This window comes from Callospermophilus lateralis, chromosome 3 (genome assembly GCF_048772815.1).
Source record: "Callospermophilus lateralis isolate mCalLat2 chromosome 3, mCalLat2.hap1, whole genome shotgun sequence".
NCBI classification, from domain to species: Eukaryota; Metazoa; Chordata; class Mammalia; order Rodentia; family Sciuridae; genus Callospermophilus; species Callospermophilus lateralis.
The window spans coordinates 89,747,422-89,760,640 of record NC_135307.1 but is presented as its reverse complement, the minus strand read 5'-3'; the positions used below and the strand labels follow the sequence as shown (position 1 = coordinate 89,760,640).

The 13,219-nt window shown below is 39.3% G+C and overlaps 1 protein-coding gene across 1 annotated transcript in view; it reads left to right on the top strand.

Moving 5' to 3' along the window:
* The window catches only part of Tgm5 (transglutaminase 5), a 40,439-nt gene that overhangs the window by 19,965 nt on the left and 7,255 nt on the right, over positions 1-13,219 (top strand). Inside the window, exons 7-9 of the mRNA XM_076850667.2 lie at positions 3,523-3,661; positions 4,405-4,508; positions 4,630-4,869. Of these exons, the coding sequence (XP_076706782.2) occupies positions 3,523-3,661; positions 4,405-4,508; positions 4,630-4,869 (483 nt within the window). The remainder of the gene's footprint in view (positions 1-3,522; positions 3,662-4,404; positions 4,509-4,629; positions 4,870-13,219) is intronic.

Here is a 13,219-nt window from a genome sequence, read left to right as displayed (position 1 = left end):
TATAGGAGTGCTCATTGTGAAGTGCTCATTCTGCCATTTAAGACTCCTGCAGATAACTCATTCCCACAGAACCTCAGAGCAGTTCTTGGCTCTGTGAAATGCTCAATAGTCCCTGCATGAGTGTGTATACACATGTGTATACACATGTGTGTAGATACACAAATAACCTATACAGGTCTCTTTTTCTGAGGGAGTCAGTCCCACAAAATTATCAATGAAAGGGTCACCTGAATATCATTTCAAACTGTGAGTCATCAGGACTGATAGTCTGCAGACACTTTGTTCACAGGTTGAAGACCTTTTACTTCAACAGAAAATTAATGAGCCTCTACTCTGTACTCAGGTGTGCTAGGAATGAAGAAATACAAACAAAGTATCTGATATAAGCGTGACTTTAAGTTTATTAATAAGCTGGATGACAAGATTAAACATATATTAAATTATAGAGAGCTTAATCCAGTGCTAAAATGTGTGGCACAGATGACTGGGATTATGTGAGAGCGTGAGAAGGGAGGTTATTATGGCCTAGAGTAGTCAGTGAAAATTTCAGAGGAAGGTACATGGATCCTGAGGTGTGGCTGGGATGTCCAGTGAAGCTTCAGTAGGCTTATAGTTACAGCAGGGAAGAACTGGAGATCAGAATAACATGAGCTAAGGCTTGGGGTTGTGGCTCAGTGGTAGAATTCTTGTCTAGCATGTTTGAGGCACTGGCTTCAATTCTCAGCACTTCATGTAAATAAATGAATAAAATAAAGGTCCATCAACCTCTAAAAAATATTAATAAGAAGAGGAGGAGGAGGAGGAGGAGGAGAAAAAGAACATGGGCTTAAATCCTGGCCTGGCTTTCTTCTTGTCATGTGACATCACTTCTCTAAACTTTAAGGCACTCATCTTTAAAGTTGGGAGAATCAGGTTTTTGGAGAGGATTAAGTGAGATAAAGCCTGTGCAGTGCTTGACACCACACTTGGCACCTACAAAGATGATGATATCCTTGACTAGAAAGGAAGATTGGGAACACTAAAAAACATTCAGCTGGAGATGTGTGACACCAACATCTCCATACGATTCTAGATTCACATTCAGAAGTCTTGCAGAAGTGAGAGATGAAGCCAGTGACTGAGTAAGCTCTTTGTGGCAAGACTGAGCAGGAAGTACAGAAGGAGCAAGGCTCCAGGGAATGTGCACATACTTGACTTTGGCTGCACAGGTCTGAATACCATTAGCTACCTTCATGTGTGCTTCACTTCCTATGCAAGAAACTGTGCTTGCCCCTTTCTAGTTTCACTTATTTCCACTGTGACACTATGTCCCCCTTATCAGTCTTCTCATAGCCATGATGAGGAAAAATGACAATGAATCAGTGCAAATCCATCACCACTCAAAGTTTGTGCTCTATGGACAGTTGAGTTCGACCTTCATGCATAGCATGCAGCCATTATGACTGTGATACCCTGAAGTTGGAAATCACCAGAGTGGTCATAAGGTTTACAAGACACCACTCATTTATCTATCCAGTAAAGATGCACCAAATGTTGGCAAAACAGGCCTCACCCCATTATTCATGGCTGTGTAATGATAAAATGAATCATACACAATCCCTGTCCTCAGGAAGACATACTCGTAAACAGATCATGACAAGCCGTGCACTCTGGTCTAATAAAGAATTTCCAAGTGTTATGAGATCACTTACCTGTGTTAGGATAGAGAAGTGCCCATCAGGCCATGTTTAGCAGGAGTTGACACCACCATTGCAAGTGGCCATTCATGAATTCATCAGAGTGAAGATGGGGAGGAGGTGTCTCTGCTCTCTCCCTGGCTGCCCTTCTTTGGCATGCTCTCTTGTTATCTTGAGTGTCATCCACCCTCCTGGCCATACTTTTAGCACAAAATGTGCCCCTGCATTGCTCCTCTCTTGCCTCACTGCCAATTTCACCAATTTCTTTGGTGTCATCTTTTCAACCTTTACCATTGCCTTCATTGTTCTGTGTCACCTCTACCTTCTACTGATTCATCAGCACTGCCCATGGCCTGCCCTAGTTTTTTGGACCTGTTCATACCTGCCTCTTCAGGGACAGTGCAAGGAACCTCTCTGGCTTCTCTTCTCTCCATCCTAGGTTGCATCCAGGGAGGGGTTCTCCACCTTGGTCTGGAGACGCTTATACCAAATCAAGCTAATAACTATCTGCAATTAAATGTTCAAGCTAAAATTTCCAAACACTTTTAAAAATTATAGTTGTATGTCTGAAGAACCTTTAGAAAATCTTTATTTTTAGTCAGTCATTCTACCTTTGGAATCTGCCCCAAGGGATGGAATAAAGATTGATCTATAAAGATATTCATCACAGCCTCATTTATGACAGGGGAAATATTGAACACTAGCCAAATGTCTAAAAATAACCACCACTAGAAATCTCTTGGCAAATATTTGATTACATGGGAAAATACATGGATATATAATTAGATAAATTATATATATAACTAGAATGATGAACTCTAGGCATACTACCCAGAGGTGAACTCAGTGTTGAGTACAATCTTAGCAGTGAAACCAGGACTTGAGTGATAGCTCTATCCCTTACTAACTGTGTGACCTTGGTCAGTGTAGCAAACTTTACTTAGCCTCTGATTTTCTTCTTTAAAATGAGACAATAATAGTACATATCATGTAGAGTTGTCCTGAGGATAATATATATGAAACATATAACACTAAATACAAGAAACATTTGACACTTATTATTATCTTTATCATTATTGAATTGGGTGGGACATCACTGCTGTATTGTATCCTATTGTATTGTATCCTATCCCATCCCACCAAATGCTGTGGGCACCTCTGTTCCACAGCACTTGGTGGGATGGGATAGGATAGGGGATATCACTTTACCTGAAAGAGCACAGAATGAAGGAGATGTGTCAAAGGACAAAGAAAGAGGTTGGCTAGCAAAGGGAATGGATGCCCCTCAGGGATAAAAACAACATTCTACTTCCTTTCAAGAATTTCTGTACCAGGTACAGACTCTCACTTTTCTAAGATTTTGTTACATAGTTTCCTTCCATTCCTGGCTTAATCTGTGATGCTTTCCTAGAGAGGTGGCCAAGATAATATTCCCAGGGGAACAGGGAAATCTAAGCCATAGAACTCTTTGCCCGAGAATCTGGTGGTCTCGCCCATTAACCTAATGACAGGAAGAAATAGAATCCCAGCTATTTGGTTTGAAGATGGAGAGAAGTGAGGTTCAGTCAGCTCCCTGAGACTCGCGAATGGAGAGGTATACTGTCCCATCTTCTGGCATGGGCAGGAAATCTGACAACTTACTAGACTTTCTGTTGGCTCTAGCAGTGCTTGTCACAGCAGCTAACCTTTGCACAGTCATCCTGCAAGCTCAGGAAGTGGGGAAGAGATTGGAAATGTCACCAACCCATTCCCATACAACTTCTGCCTGGTCCTGCAGATGTTAAATGAAAGCTCTCCTTCAGTCCAGGGCCACAGCCCACAGATGGTTTTTCTGCCCTTTCTGCAGTGATGAGGTGCCTGGGGATCCCCACTCGTGTGGTTACCAACTTTGACTCCGGTCACGATACAGATGGAAACCTGATCATAGATGAATACTATGACAACACAGGCAGAATTTTGGAGAATAAGAAGAAGGATACCGTCTGGTGAGAAACAATCTCTTGGTCTGTTTCTAGGGTCACAAATCTGAGCCAAACCCCACAAGCATAAATTAGAACAGGAGATGGGGATATAGCTCAGTTGGTAGAGTGATTGTCTCATATGCACAAGGCCCTGGGTTCAATCCCCAGCACCAATAAATAAATAAATAAATAAATAAATAAGAACAGGACTGGTCCTTAGCCTCCTGTCCCTTGTATACCCTCACCTCTTGCCAAACTCAGGGCTTGGTATCTCCATTCTAAGACTGGGGGACAGGGGAGCAAAAATCATCTGGGTTTAGAATCCTCACATCATCAGAGCTCTAGGCCTTGGGTTGAGGTCATCTTCTTTGTCATGTCCTTCATCTACTCCTTAGATTATGGTTCTGACCACAGAAGGGCCTGGAGTCACACTTCTGGACACATGCCTCCTTGAATGAGCAACCCATTCAGGAAAAGAGTCACAGGAACATTTTTGAGGGAGAGAAAAGAAGTTTTAACTTCTATAGACTGGAAACCTTTGCTATCTATTCACAAAGTCAACAGAGAGACACTTTTCTAGAGGTAGACAGAGGCTTACAACACACAGATATGAAACTATTCTTCCACAGAGGCTTCAAACTCCGTAGGAGCTACGTCTATCTTTCTATCTAACAGTTCACCTGCTCACCCATCTTGCTCTAGAAAAAAGACAAGAAGGACACCTCTCCCTTGGCTGTGGTTAATGGGGACTGTGGTTTTTCCTTCAGGAATTTCCATGTCTGGAATGAGTGCTGGATGGCTCGAAAGGATCTCCCTCCTGGATATGGAGGCTGGCAGGTGCTGGATGCCACACCTCAAGAGACCAGCAATGGTGAGGCCCTCCGGAAGGAAGGCAGGACCCACTCCCAGAATCTGTCCCCTACCACAGAACCTGCCCCTGCTACTGTGTGGCCTGCCACAACCCCTATTCAGGCTCTCTTGTTCCCCTTCAGGTCTCTACTGCTGTGGCCCTGCCTCTGTTAGGGCCATCAAAGAAGGAGAAGTGGATCTGAACTATGATACTCCCTTTGCATTTTCTATGGTGAATGCTGACTGCACATCCTGGCTTGTCTCTGGTGGGAAGGAGCAGAAAATACACCAGGACACAAATTCTGTTGGCAATTTTATCAGCACTAAGAGCATCCAGAGTGACGAACGGGATGACATCACAGAGAACTATAAGTATGGAGAAGGTACAACTAAGAGGCCCCACTCAGAGTCCAAGTCTGTGGGCACCTTCCCCTACCCAACCTCAGGGAGCCAGAGGGCAGCTGCAGGTAGGATCCAGGTCCACTGTCTCCTCAGCTGGTCAGTTGTAAGGTCCCAGTTGGGGTGTCCTACTGTTTCACTTCCTGTGTCCACCATCACCCCACATCCTACAGGCCAGAGAGCTACCTCCACAAGATGTTCACATTGATTGGAGAGCCATTCACAGGCATCTCACCAGGAATATATGAGTTCTTCACCCCCGCTTCTGGAAAAATCAGCCTCCCACTGAATATGGGAGACAACTTAGTAAATCCTCTATGATTAATTTGTTTTATTTAACTCATTATTTCATTAAGTGTGCTTTATTGAATGTTTGGAAGATAGGTCAGACCACCAGCCAACATGCAGGCTGATTGGTGTAAGGCCCAATGTTCATTCCCACCCTGTTGGACCAGAAGGGCCAGTAGGTGATTCTTTTATTGATTGATTGACTGAGATGGGGTCTTGCTGTGTTGCACAGGCTAGGCTCAAACTTGTGGTCCTCCAGCCTCAGCCTCTTAAGTAGCTAGGATTACAGCTTTGTACCATCATTCCCAGCTACCAGAGGGTGATTCTGAGGTAAGAGCCCTGGCAGGAGTTTCTTGCACATGCCAGAAGGGTCAAAGGGGAGGCTAAGTTGGTCAGGTGTAGAATGATGCCTGGAAATTGAGAAAGGTCATCTGCTAGGTTTAGCTATCAGAAAGTCAAGCAAAAATGTCCATCCATGAGGGCCAAAAGCAGGATGAGGCCAAGAGCTGAGATCAGGTAGGGGCAGGATCTGAGCAGAAGCAAGTCAGGGTAGGTGGAAGGCTGGGGGAGCTGAGTAATTGCTGGGAGTACAGATGAATGTGTGGTCTTCCAGGCAGACACAGAGAAGCTCTGGGTAGGGTATGTACAGTAAGAGAGGAGCTCATTTGATCATTTGATCATTCTGCATTTGATCATTCCACCAGCTATGAACTGAAAATATTTGGTGAAAAAATGCACCTATATTTAACATATACATATTTTTTCCTTGTCATTTTAAAAATAATATAGTGTAACAACTATTTGCATAGCATTTATGATGTGTTAACAATCATAAATGATCTGGACATATTCAAAGTATTCAAGAGGTTGTATATAGATTATATGCAAATTTCGATCCCATTTTATATAAAGAACTTGAGCACAGATTTGGTGTCCTGGGGGTCCTGGAAATAATACCCTACAGATACTAAGGGACATGTGTTTTGAACAAATAGCCTAGTAGTGCCATTACCCATCTAGTACCTGTTGACTGAAGTTACCTTGGCTGAGTGGCCCTAGAAACAGATCTTGACTCCTTGGAGGCAAGAAATTAATATGAGAGGTTTATTTATGAGGCATTCCTGGGAATTCTGTAGGAGAGTGATGAAGTAAGACAGAGAAATAGAGGAAGCCAATGTAGAGCTGATTAAGCCTGTTAACACTGTGGACAGCTGGAGCCTACTTCTGGTGGGACCTCCTGGAGGATGAATGATGCTGAAACCAAAATTAAATGGCCCTCTATTTTTACTTGCTCAATCTGACAGCCCCACCATTGACTCAATATGACATGAAGAACAACAGTAAAGCTTTATTGTGCCTGAGAGGCAACGGTATCTAGGGTTGCTCCATGGGGGTATAAGTTCTCTGGCTCTTTTGCCTTCCCCATGAATGGTCTGAATCTGCTCTGGTAGCAGAAAAGGTTGCAGTAGTCGCAGGGGCTACAATTTGAGGGTAAAGCCTGTGGGCACTGAAATGACAAGTGCCAGGGAATATGGGCATGACACTGATAGCATTACCATGGAGGTCCACATTGAGTCACACTGCAGTGGGCTCGAGTGTCCTGATAAGTCATGTCTCTTGGGCCAGCAGCATTCTGTCTCCCCACTCCCAGCCTGACAAGATCTGGAGGTGGAACAGATCCCAGATGCACTGAATCTGAGTCACTAAATCTTTTTGCTAATAGCCATTCTTACTGGGTGAGGTGAGGTGAAATCTGGGCCCATCTCTACTGAAGTAAATGTCCCAAGATCCTCTTCTGCCAGGGACTGGGCTTAGAAGCCCCAGAGCAAGGACATCAAAATGGCCTCTGGCTTAGGTGGTTATAGCAATTCACTGAAGGGATGGAACCAGTGCCTGAATGTAGTAAATTCTTAAGGCAGCTTTTGGGATAGGAATGCATAGGAGAATATTCCTGTACCTCCTAGATTGAATGCAGAAGCCTGGGCTACTCTGAGTTCTCTGCTTGCCTAAATGTCCTGCTTTATCTATTTGTTTATTATATTTACTGTACTTCTTGGTTTCCCAATTTCTAGGAATTTGTTTTAATCTGACCAATAATTTGATTCAGGGACAGGAAATCACACCATGCCCTGCTGTCTTAATTTTTTAAAACATTTTAACAAACACATAAAACATAAATTTTTCACATATTAATGTAATACCCTGAAATGTTTCAATACATGTATACATTGCACAATGTTTAAGTCATCTTAATGAAGTTTATCTCCTCAAACTTCTATCATTTCTTTGTGGTAAAAATTTTCAAAATCCTTTCTTCTAGTTTTATGACATACAGAACATTATTGTTATCTGGTACTACCCTGCCAAGATAACAAGTGTGCAAGAGCATACTAGAACTTCTTGTTCCAATCTAACTGTAACAGTACCCATTGATCAACCTTTCCCTCTATCCCCCACAACCACTCTCTGGAAACCGCCTAGAACTTCTATGAAATGAACCTTTTAAGATTTCACACGAGAACACATAGTCCTTGATTTTCTGTGGCTGGCGTATTTCACTTAACATAATGATCTCTAATTCCATCCATGTTATCACAAATGACAGAGTTTCATTCTTTTTAATGGATGAATAGTATTCTACTATGTATATATTTCCTTCATTCATTAGTGATGGGCACTTAGATCCTTTCCATTTCTTGGTAATTGTGAATACTGCTACAATGAATGTGGGTCTGCCGATGTCTCTTCAGCACACCGACTGCATTTCCTTTGAATGTACACCAGTAGTAAGATTGCTGAATAAAGGGTAGCTTTATTTGTAATTTTTTTTAAGAACCTCCATATTATTTTCCAAAGTGCCTCTACTAATTTATATTCCCACCAAGAGTGTACAAAGGTTCCCTTTTCTCCAGCATTTGTTATATTAAATCTTTTTGCTTACTGGGTGAGGTGAGGTGAAATCTCATCATGGTTTTGATTCTCATTTCCCTGATGATAAGTGACGCTGAGCACTTTTTCATGTCTGTTGGGCCGTTCATATGTCTTCTTTTGAGAAGTATCTATGCAGATATATTGTCCATTTCAAATTCTAGTAAGTTTTCTATTTTATTTTATTTTTGCTATAGAGTTTTTGGAGTTCCTTATATATTCTGGATACACATTATCAGATGTGTAGTTTTCAAATACTTTTTTCCATTCTGAAGGATGTCTCTTCATTGCCAATTGCTTACTTTACTGAGCAAAAACTCTTTTTGTGTGTGTGTGGTTTTTTGTTGGTTTGTTTGTTTTGGTAGAGATGCTAAGGAGGAACATTTTTGTTTGATGTAACCCCATTTGTCTTTGTTTGTCTGTTGTGCTTTTGGGGTCTTGTTAAAAAAAAAAAAATCTTTAGGTGTGATGATGCATGCCTCTAATCCCAGCCACCTGGCAGGCTGAAGTGGGAGGATCCCAAGTTCAAGGCCAACCTCAGCATTTCAGCAAGACCCTAAGCAACTGAGTGAGAAGACCCTGTCTCAGCATAAAAACATAAAAAGGACTGAGGACACAACTCAGTGTTGAAGTGCCCCTGGGTTCAATCCCCAGTATCAAATGCCTATTCCAATGTCCTGAAGTATCTCTTCTGGTAGTTTCTAGTTTCAAATTTTAAATTTAAGTCTTTAATCCATTTTAAGTTTGTCTTTGATGGAAGTGAGAGATAGGGATCTAGTTTCATTGTTTAGCAATGTTGATATTCCCAGAACCATTTATTGAAAATACTCTTCTCCAGTAAATGTCCTTAGCATCTTTCTTTAAAATCAGTTGGTTGTAGATGTGTGAGTTTACTTCTAGGCTGTCTATTGTGTTCCATAGGTCAGTGTGTCTGTTTTTATACCAAAACAATGCTGTTTTGATTACTAAAGCTTTGCAGTACATTTTGAAGTCAGATAGGGTAATGCCTCCTGTTTTGTTCTTTTTGCTGAAGATGGCTTTCGCTATTTGGGTTTTTTGTTTGTTTTGTTTTGTTTTGTGTGTGTGGCTTTATATAAATTTTAAGATCATTTCTTCCAGTTCTTTGAAGAATGTCATTGGTATTTTGATGGAGATTGCATTTAATCTGTAGATTGCTTAGTTAGTGTGGACATTTTTGCAATATTGATTCTTCTGATCTGTGAATATGGGACGTCTTCTCACTTTTTTGTGTCTTCTTCAATTTCTTTCATCAATGTTTAACAATTTTCATTGTAGAGGTCTTTCACTGCTTTTTTAAATATCTATTTTTTAGTTATAGGTGGTCACAATATCTTTATTTTTAAAATTTTTATTTTTATGTGGTGCTGAGGATCGAACCCAGTGCCTCATGCATGGTAGGTGAGCGCTCTACCTCTGAGCCACAACCCCAGCCCCATTCACTTCTTTGATAAAAATTTTTTCTTTGATATTTTATTTTTTGGTGCTATTGTAAATGGAATTGCTTTCTTGATTTCTATTTCAGATAATTCACTATTGGCATATAGCAGCACTACATTTTTTGTGCATTGATTTTATCCTGCAACTTTTCTGAATTTATTTATTGGTTCTAATCATTGTTTGGTGGAGTTTTTGGTTTTCTACACATAAGACCATGTCATCTGCAAACAGGGTCAGCTTGGCTACTTTTCCAATTTGAATGTCCTTTATTTCTTTCACTTGCCTGTTGTTCTACTAGGACTTCCAGAACTGTTGAATAAAAGGGGTGAAAGTGAGCACCCTGTCTTTTCCAGCTCTTAGAAAGAAAGCTTTCAGCTTTTGCCTGTTCACTGTAATTTAGCTGTTTGCTTATTATAAATGGCCTTTATTATGTTGTGGTATATTTCTTCTATACCTAAATTGTTCCAAGTTTTTATCATGAAAGGATGTTAAACATTATCAAATGTCTTTTCAGCATCAGTGGAGAAGACCATATGGATTTTATCCTTCACTCTATTGATGTGATACATCATGTTTATTGACTTGCATGTATTTAACTATCTTTTTATTACTCCATTGAATCCCACTTGATCTTTTGAATGTGCTGTTGGACTCAGTTTTCTACTATTTTGTTGATGATTTTTGCATCTATATTCATCAAAGATATTAGCCTATAGATTTCTTTTTTTATTGTGTCCTTTTCTGGTTTTGGTATCATGGTAATTCTGGCTTCATAGAATGTGTTTGGAAGAATAACTCCCTCTTCTACTTTTAGGAATAACTTAAGGAGAATTTGTGTTTTATTTCAATGTTTGGTAGAATTTGGCAATGAACCCATCTGGTCCTGGACTTTTCTTTGATGAGAAGTTTTATTATTGATGCATTCTTATTACTGGTCTGTTCAGGATTTCTATCTTCATGATTCAGTCTTTTTTTGGGGAAAGCTACCAGGGATTGAACTCAGAGGCACTGGACCACTAAGCCACATCCCTATTTGTATTTTATTTAGGGACAGGGTCTCACTGAGTTCCTGAGCACATTGTTTTTGCTGAGGCTGGCTTTGAACTCACGATCCTCCTGCCTCAGCCTCCCGAGTCACTGGGATTACAGGTGTGAGCCACAATGCTGAGCCATGATTCAGTCTTGGTAAGGTGTATGTGTGTGGGAATTTGACCATTTCATCTAGTTATAAAACTTCTTGACATATAGTTGTTCATAATAATGTCTAATGATCTTTTGTATTTCTGTGGTATCACTTGTAATGTCTCCCTTTCCTCTTTGATTTTATTTGAATCTTTTTCTTTGTCAGTCTGGCTAAGGGTTTGTTTATTTCATTTATCTCTTCAAGGAATACCTCTCACTGATATTTTGTACATTTTAGTCTCCATTTTCATTTATTTCTGCTTTTATCTTTGTTATTTCTTTTCTTCTGCTAATGTTGGGTTTAGTTTATTCTTGCTTTTCTAGTTTCTTGAGATCATCCTATTTCTTTGATGTGGGCATTGATTGATACGCACTTTCCTTATAGCTTTTGCTATATGCATAGGTTTGGATACACTGTAGCTCCATTTTCATTTGTTTCAAGAAATTTTTATATTTCTTTCTTGACTTTTTTTCCTTGAGCAATTGGTTGTTCAAAGTATGTTGTTTAATTTCCATGTATGTACAGTTTCCAAAGTTCTAGTTTTACTGCATTGTGATTAGAAATCATGTTTAATATGATTTAATTTTTTTTTAATTTGTTGAGAATTGTTTTGTGGCCTGTCATGTGGACTATCTTGGAGAATGTTCTATGTGCTGATGAGAAAAATATGGATGATCTGTCTATTGCTGAAAGTGAGGTGTTCAAATCCTCAACTATCTCTCCCTTTGGGCCTACTAATATTTGCTTTATATATTTGGGTGCTCCAATATTGGGTGCATGGATATTTAGAATTGCTATTTCCCCTTGCTGATTTGACCCCTTTATCATTATATAATGACCTTTCTTGTCTCTTTTTACTGCTTTTGACTTAAAAGTCTACGTAATCTGAAGTAATTTGGTGACTCCTGCTTTCTTTTGCATTTCATTTGCATGATATATCTTTTCCCACCCGGAATCTTTCAGTCTTCTGTGTATCCTTAATGGTGAAGTGAGTTCCTTGTAAACAACATATTGTTTGTTCTTTTTTTTAAATCCATTCAGTAACTCTATATATTTTAATTGGAGAACTGAAATTCAAAGTAATTGCTGATAGGTCTGTTCTTACTATGGTTATTGTGTAACTTGTTTTCTGGTTTTGTTGAGGTTCTTTTCTTTATTTCTCCCTCTCTTATGATCATCCTTTGTGATTAAGTGATTTACTCTAATAGCATGCTTTGATTCCTTGCTTATTATTTTTGGTTTGTCTGTAATAGATGTTTTCTGTGTGGTTACCATGAGGCTTACAAAAAAAAAATCTCTTGATTACAGCAAATTATTTTGAAATTATAGCAACTTTCTATGATTATACATGTAAGAACAGAAACAAAAGAGCAAAAGAAAATATACTAATAAGAAAACTCTAGGGCTGGGTTTGTGGCTCAGAGGTAGAGCGCTCGCCTAGCATGCGTGAGGCCCTGGGTTCAATCCTCAGCACCACATAAAAAATAAATAAAATAAAGATATTGTGTCCATCTATAACTAAAAAAAAAAATTAAAAAAAGAAAACTCTACATTTGTATTCCATTTCCCACATTTTGAATTTTTTGTATCCCATTTTTACATATTTCTATATTGCCTATATTTTAACATATTAATGTAGTTATGTTTTTTAATTATTTTGTTTATTAGTCTTCATACTAAAGACATAAATGGCCAGACATGGTGATACACATCTGTAATCCCAGAGATTCAAGAGACTGAGGCAGGAGGTTCAGAAGTTCAAGCCTAGCCTCAGCAACTTAGTGAGACATTGTCACAAAATAAAAAATATTAAAAAAAATTTAAGGACTGGGGATGTAGCTGAGTGGTAAAGCACCCCTGGGTTCAGTCCCCAGTACCCCAAATATATATATTTTCCACATCATCACCATGCTTACAATGTTCAGCATTCAGAATTTGTATAATTACTTTCATCATTGAGTTTTATACTTTCTTGTGTTTTCTTCTTATTCATTAATGTCTATTTCAACTTCCTTTAATATTAAAGAACTTCTTTTAATATTTATTTTAGAACAGGTGTAGTGGAGATACATTCTTCTCAGCTTTTATTTGTTTGCAAATGTCTTTATTTTTAAAGGATAACTTTGCTGGGAATAGTACTCTCAGCTGACAGAATTTTTTTTTTTTCTGTGAAATTCTCCTGCCACTTTCTCCTGGCCTACAAGATTTCTGCTGAGAAGTCCGCTTTCAAGTGAACTGGATCACCCCTATATGTTACTTATCTCTTTTTCTTGCAGCCTTGACAACCTTGTCTATATCTTTCACCTTTGAAAGCTCAATTAGATGTCTTGGGGTGGATTTGATGCAATTAAATTTAACTGGTGACCTTTGAATTTCCTGTACCTGGATATTTACATCTTTCTCTAGGTTTGAGAAGTTTTTTATTATAATTTATTTGAATAAAGCTTCTAACCCTTTGGCAGTCTCAAGTCCTTCCT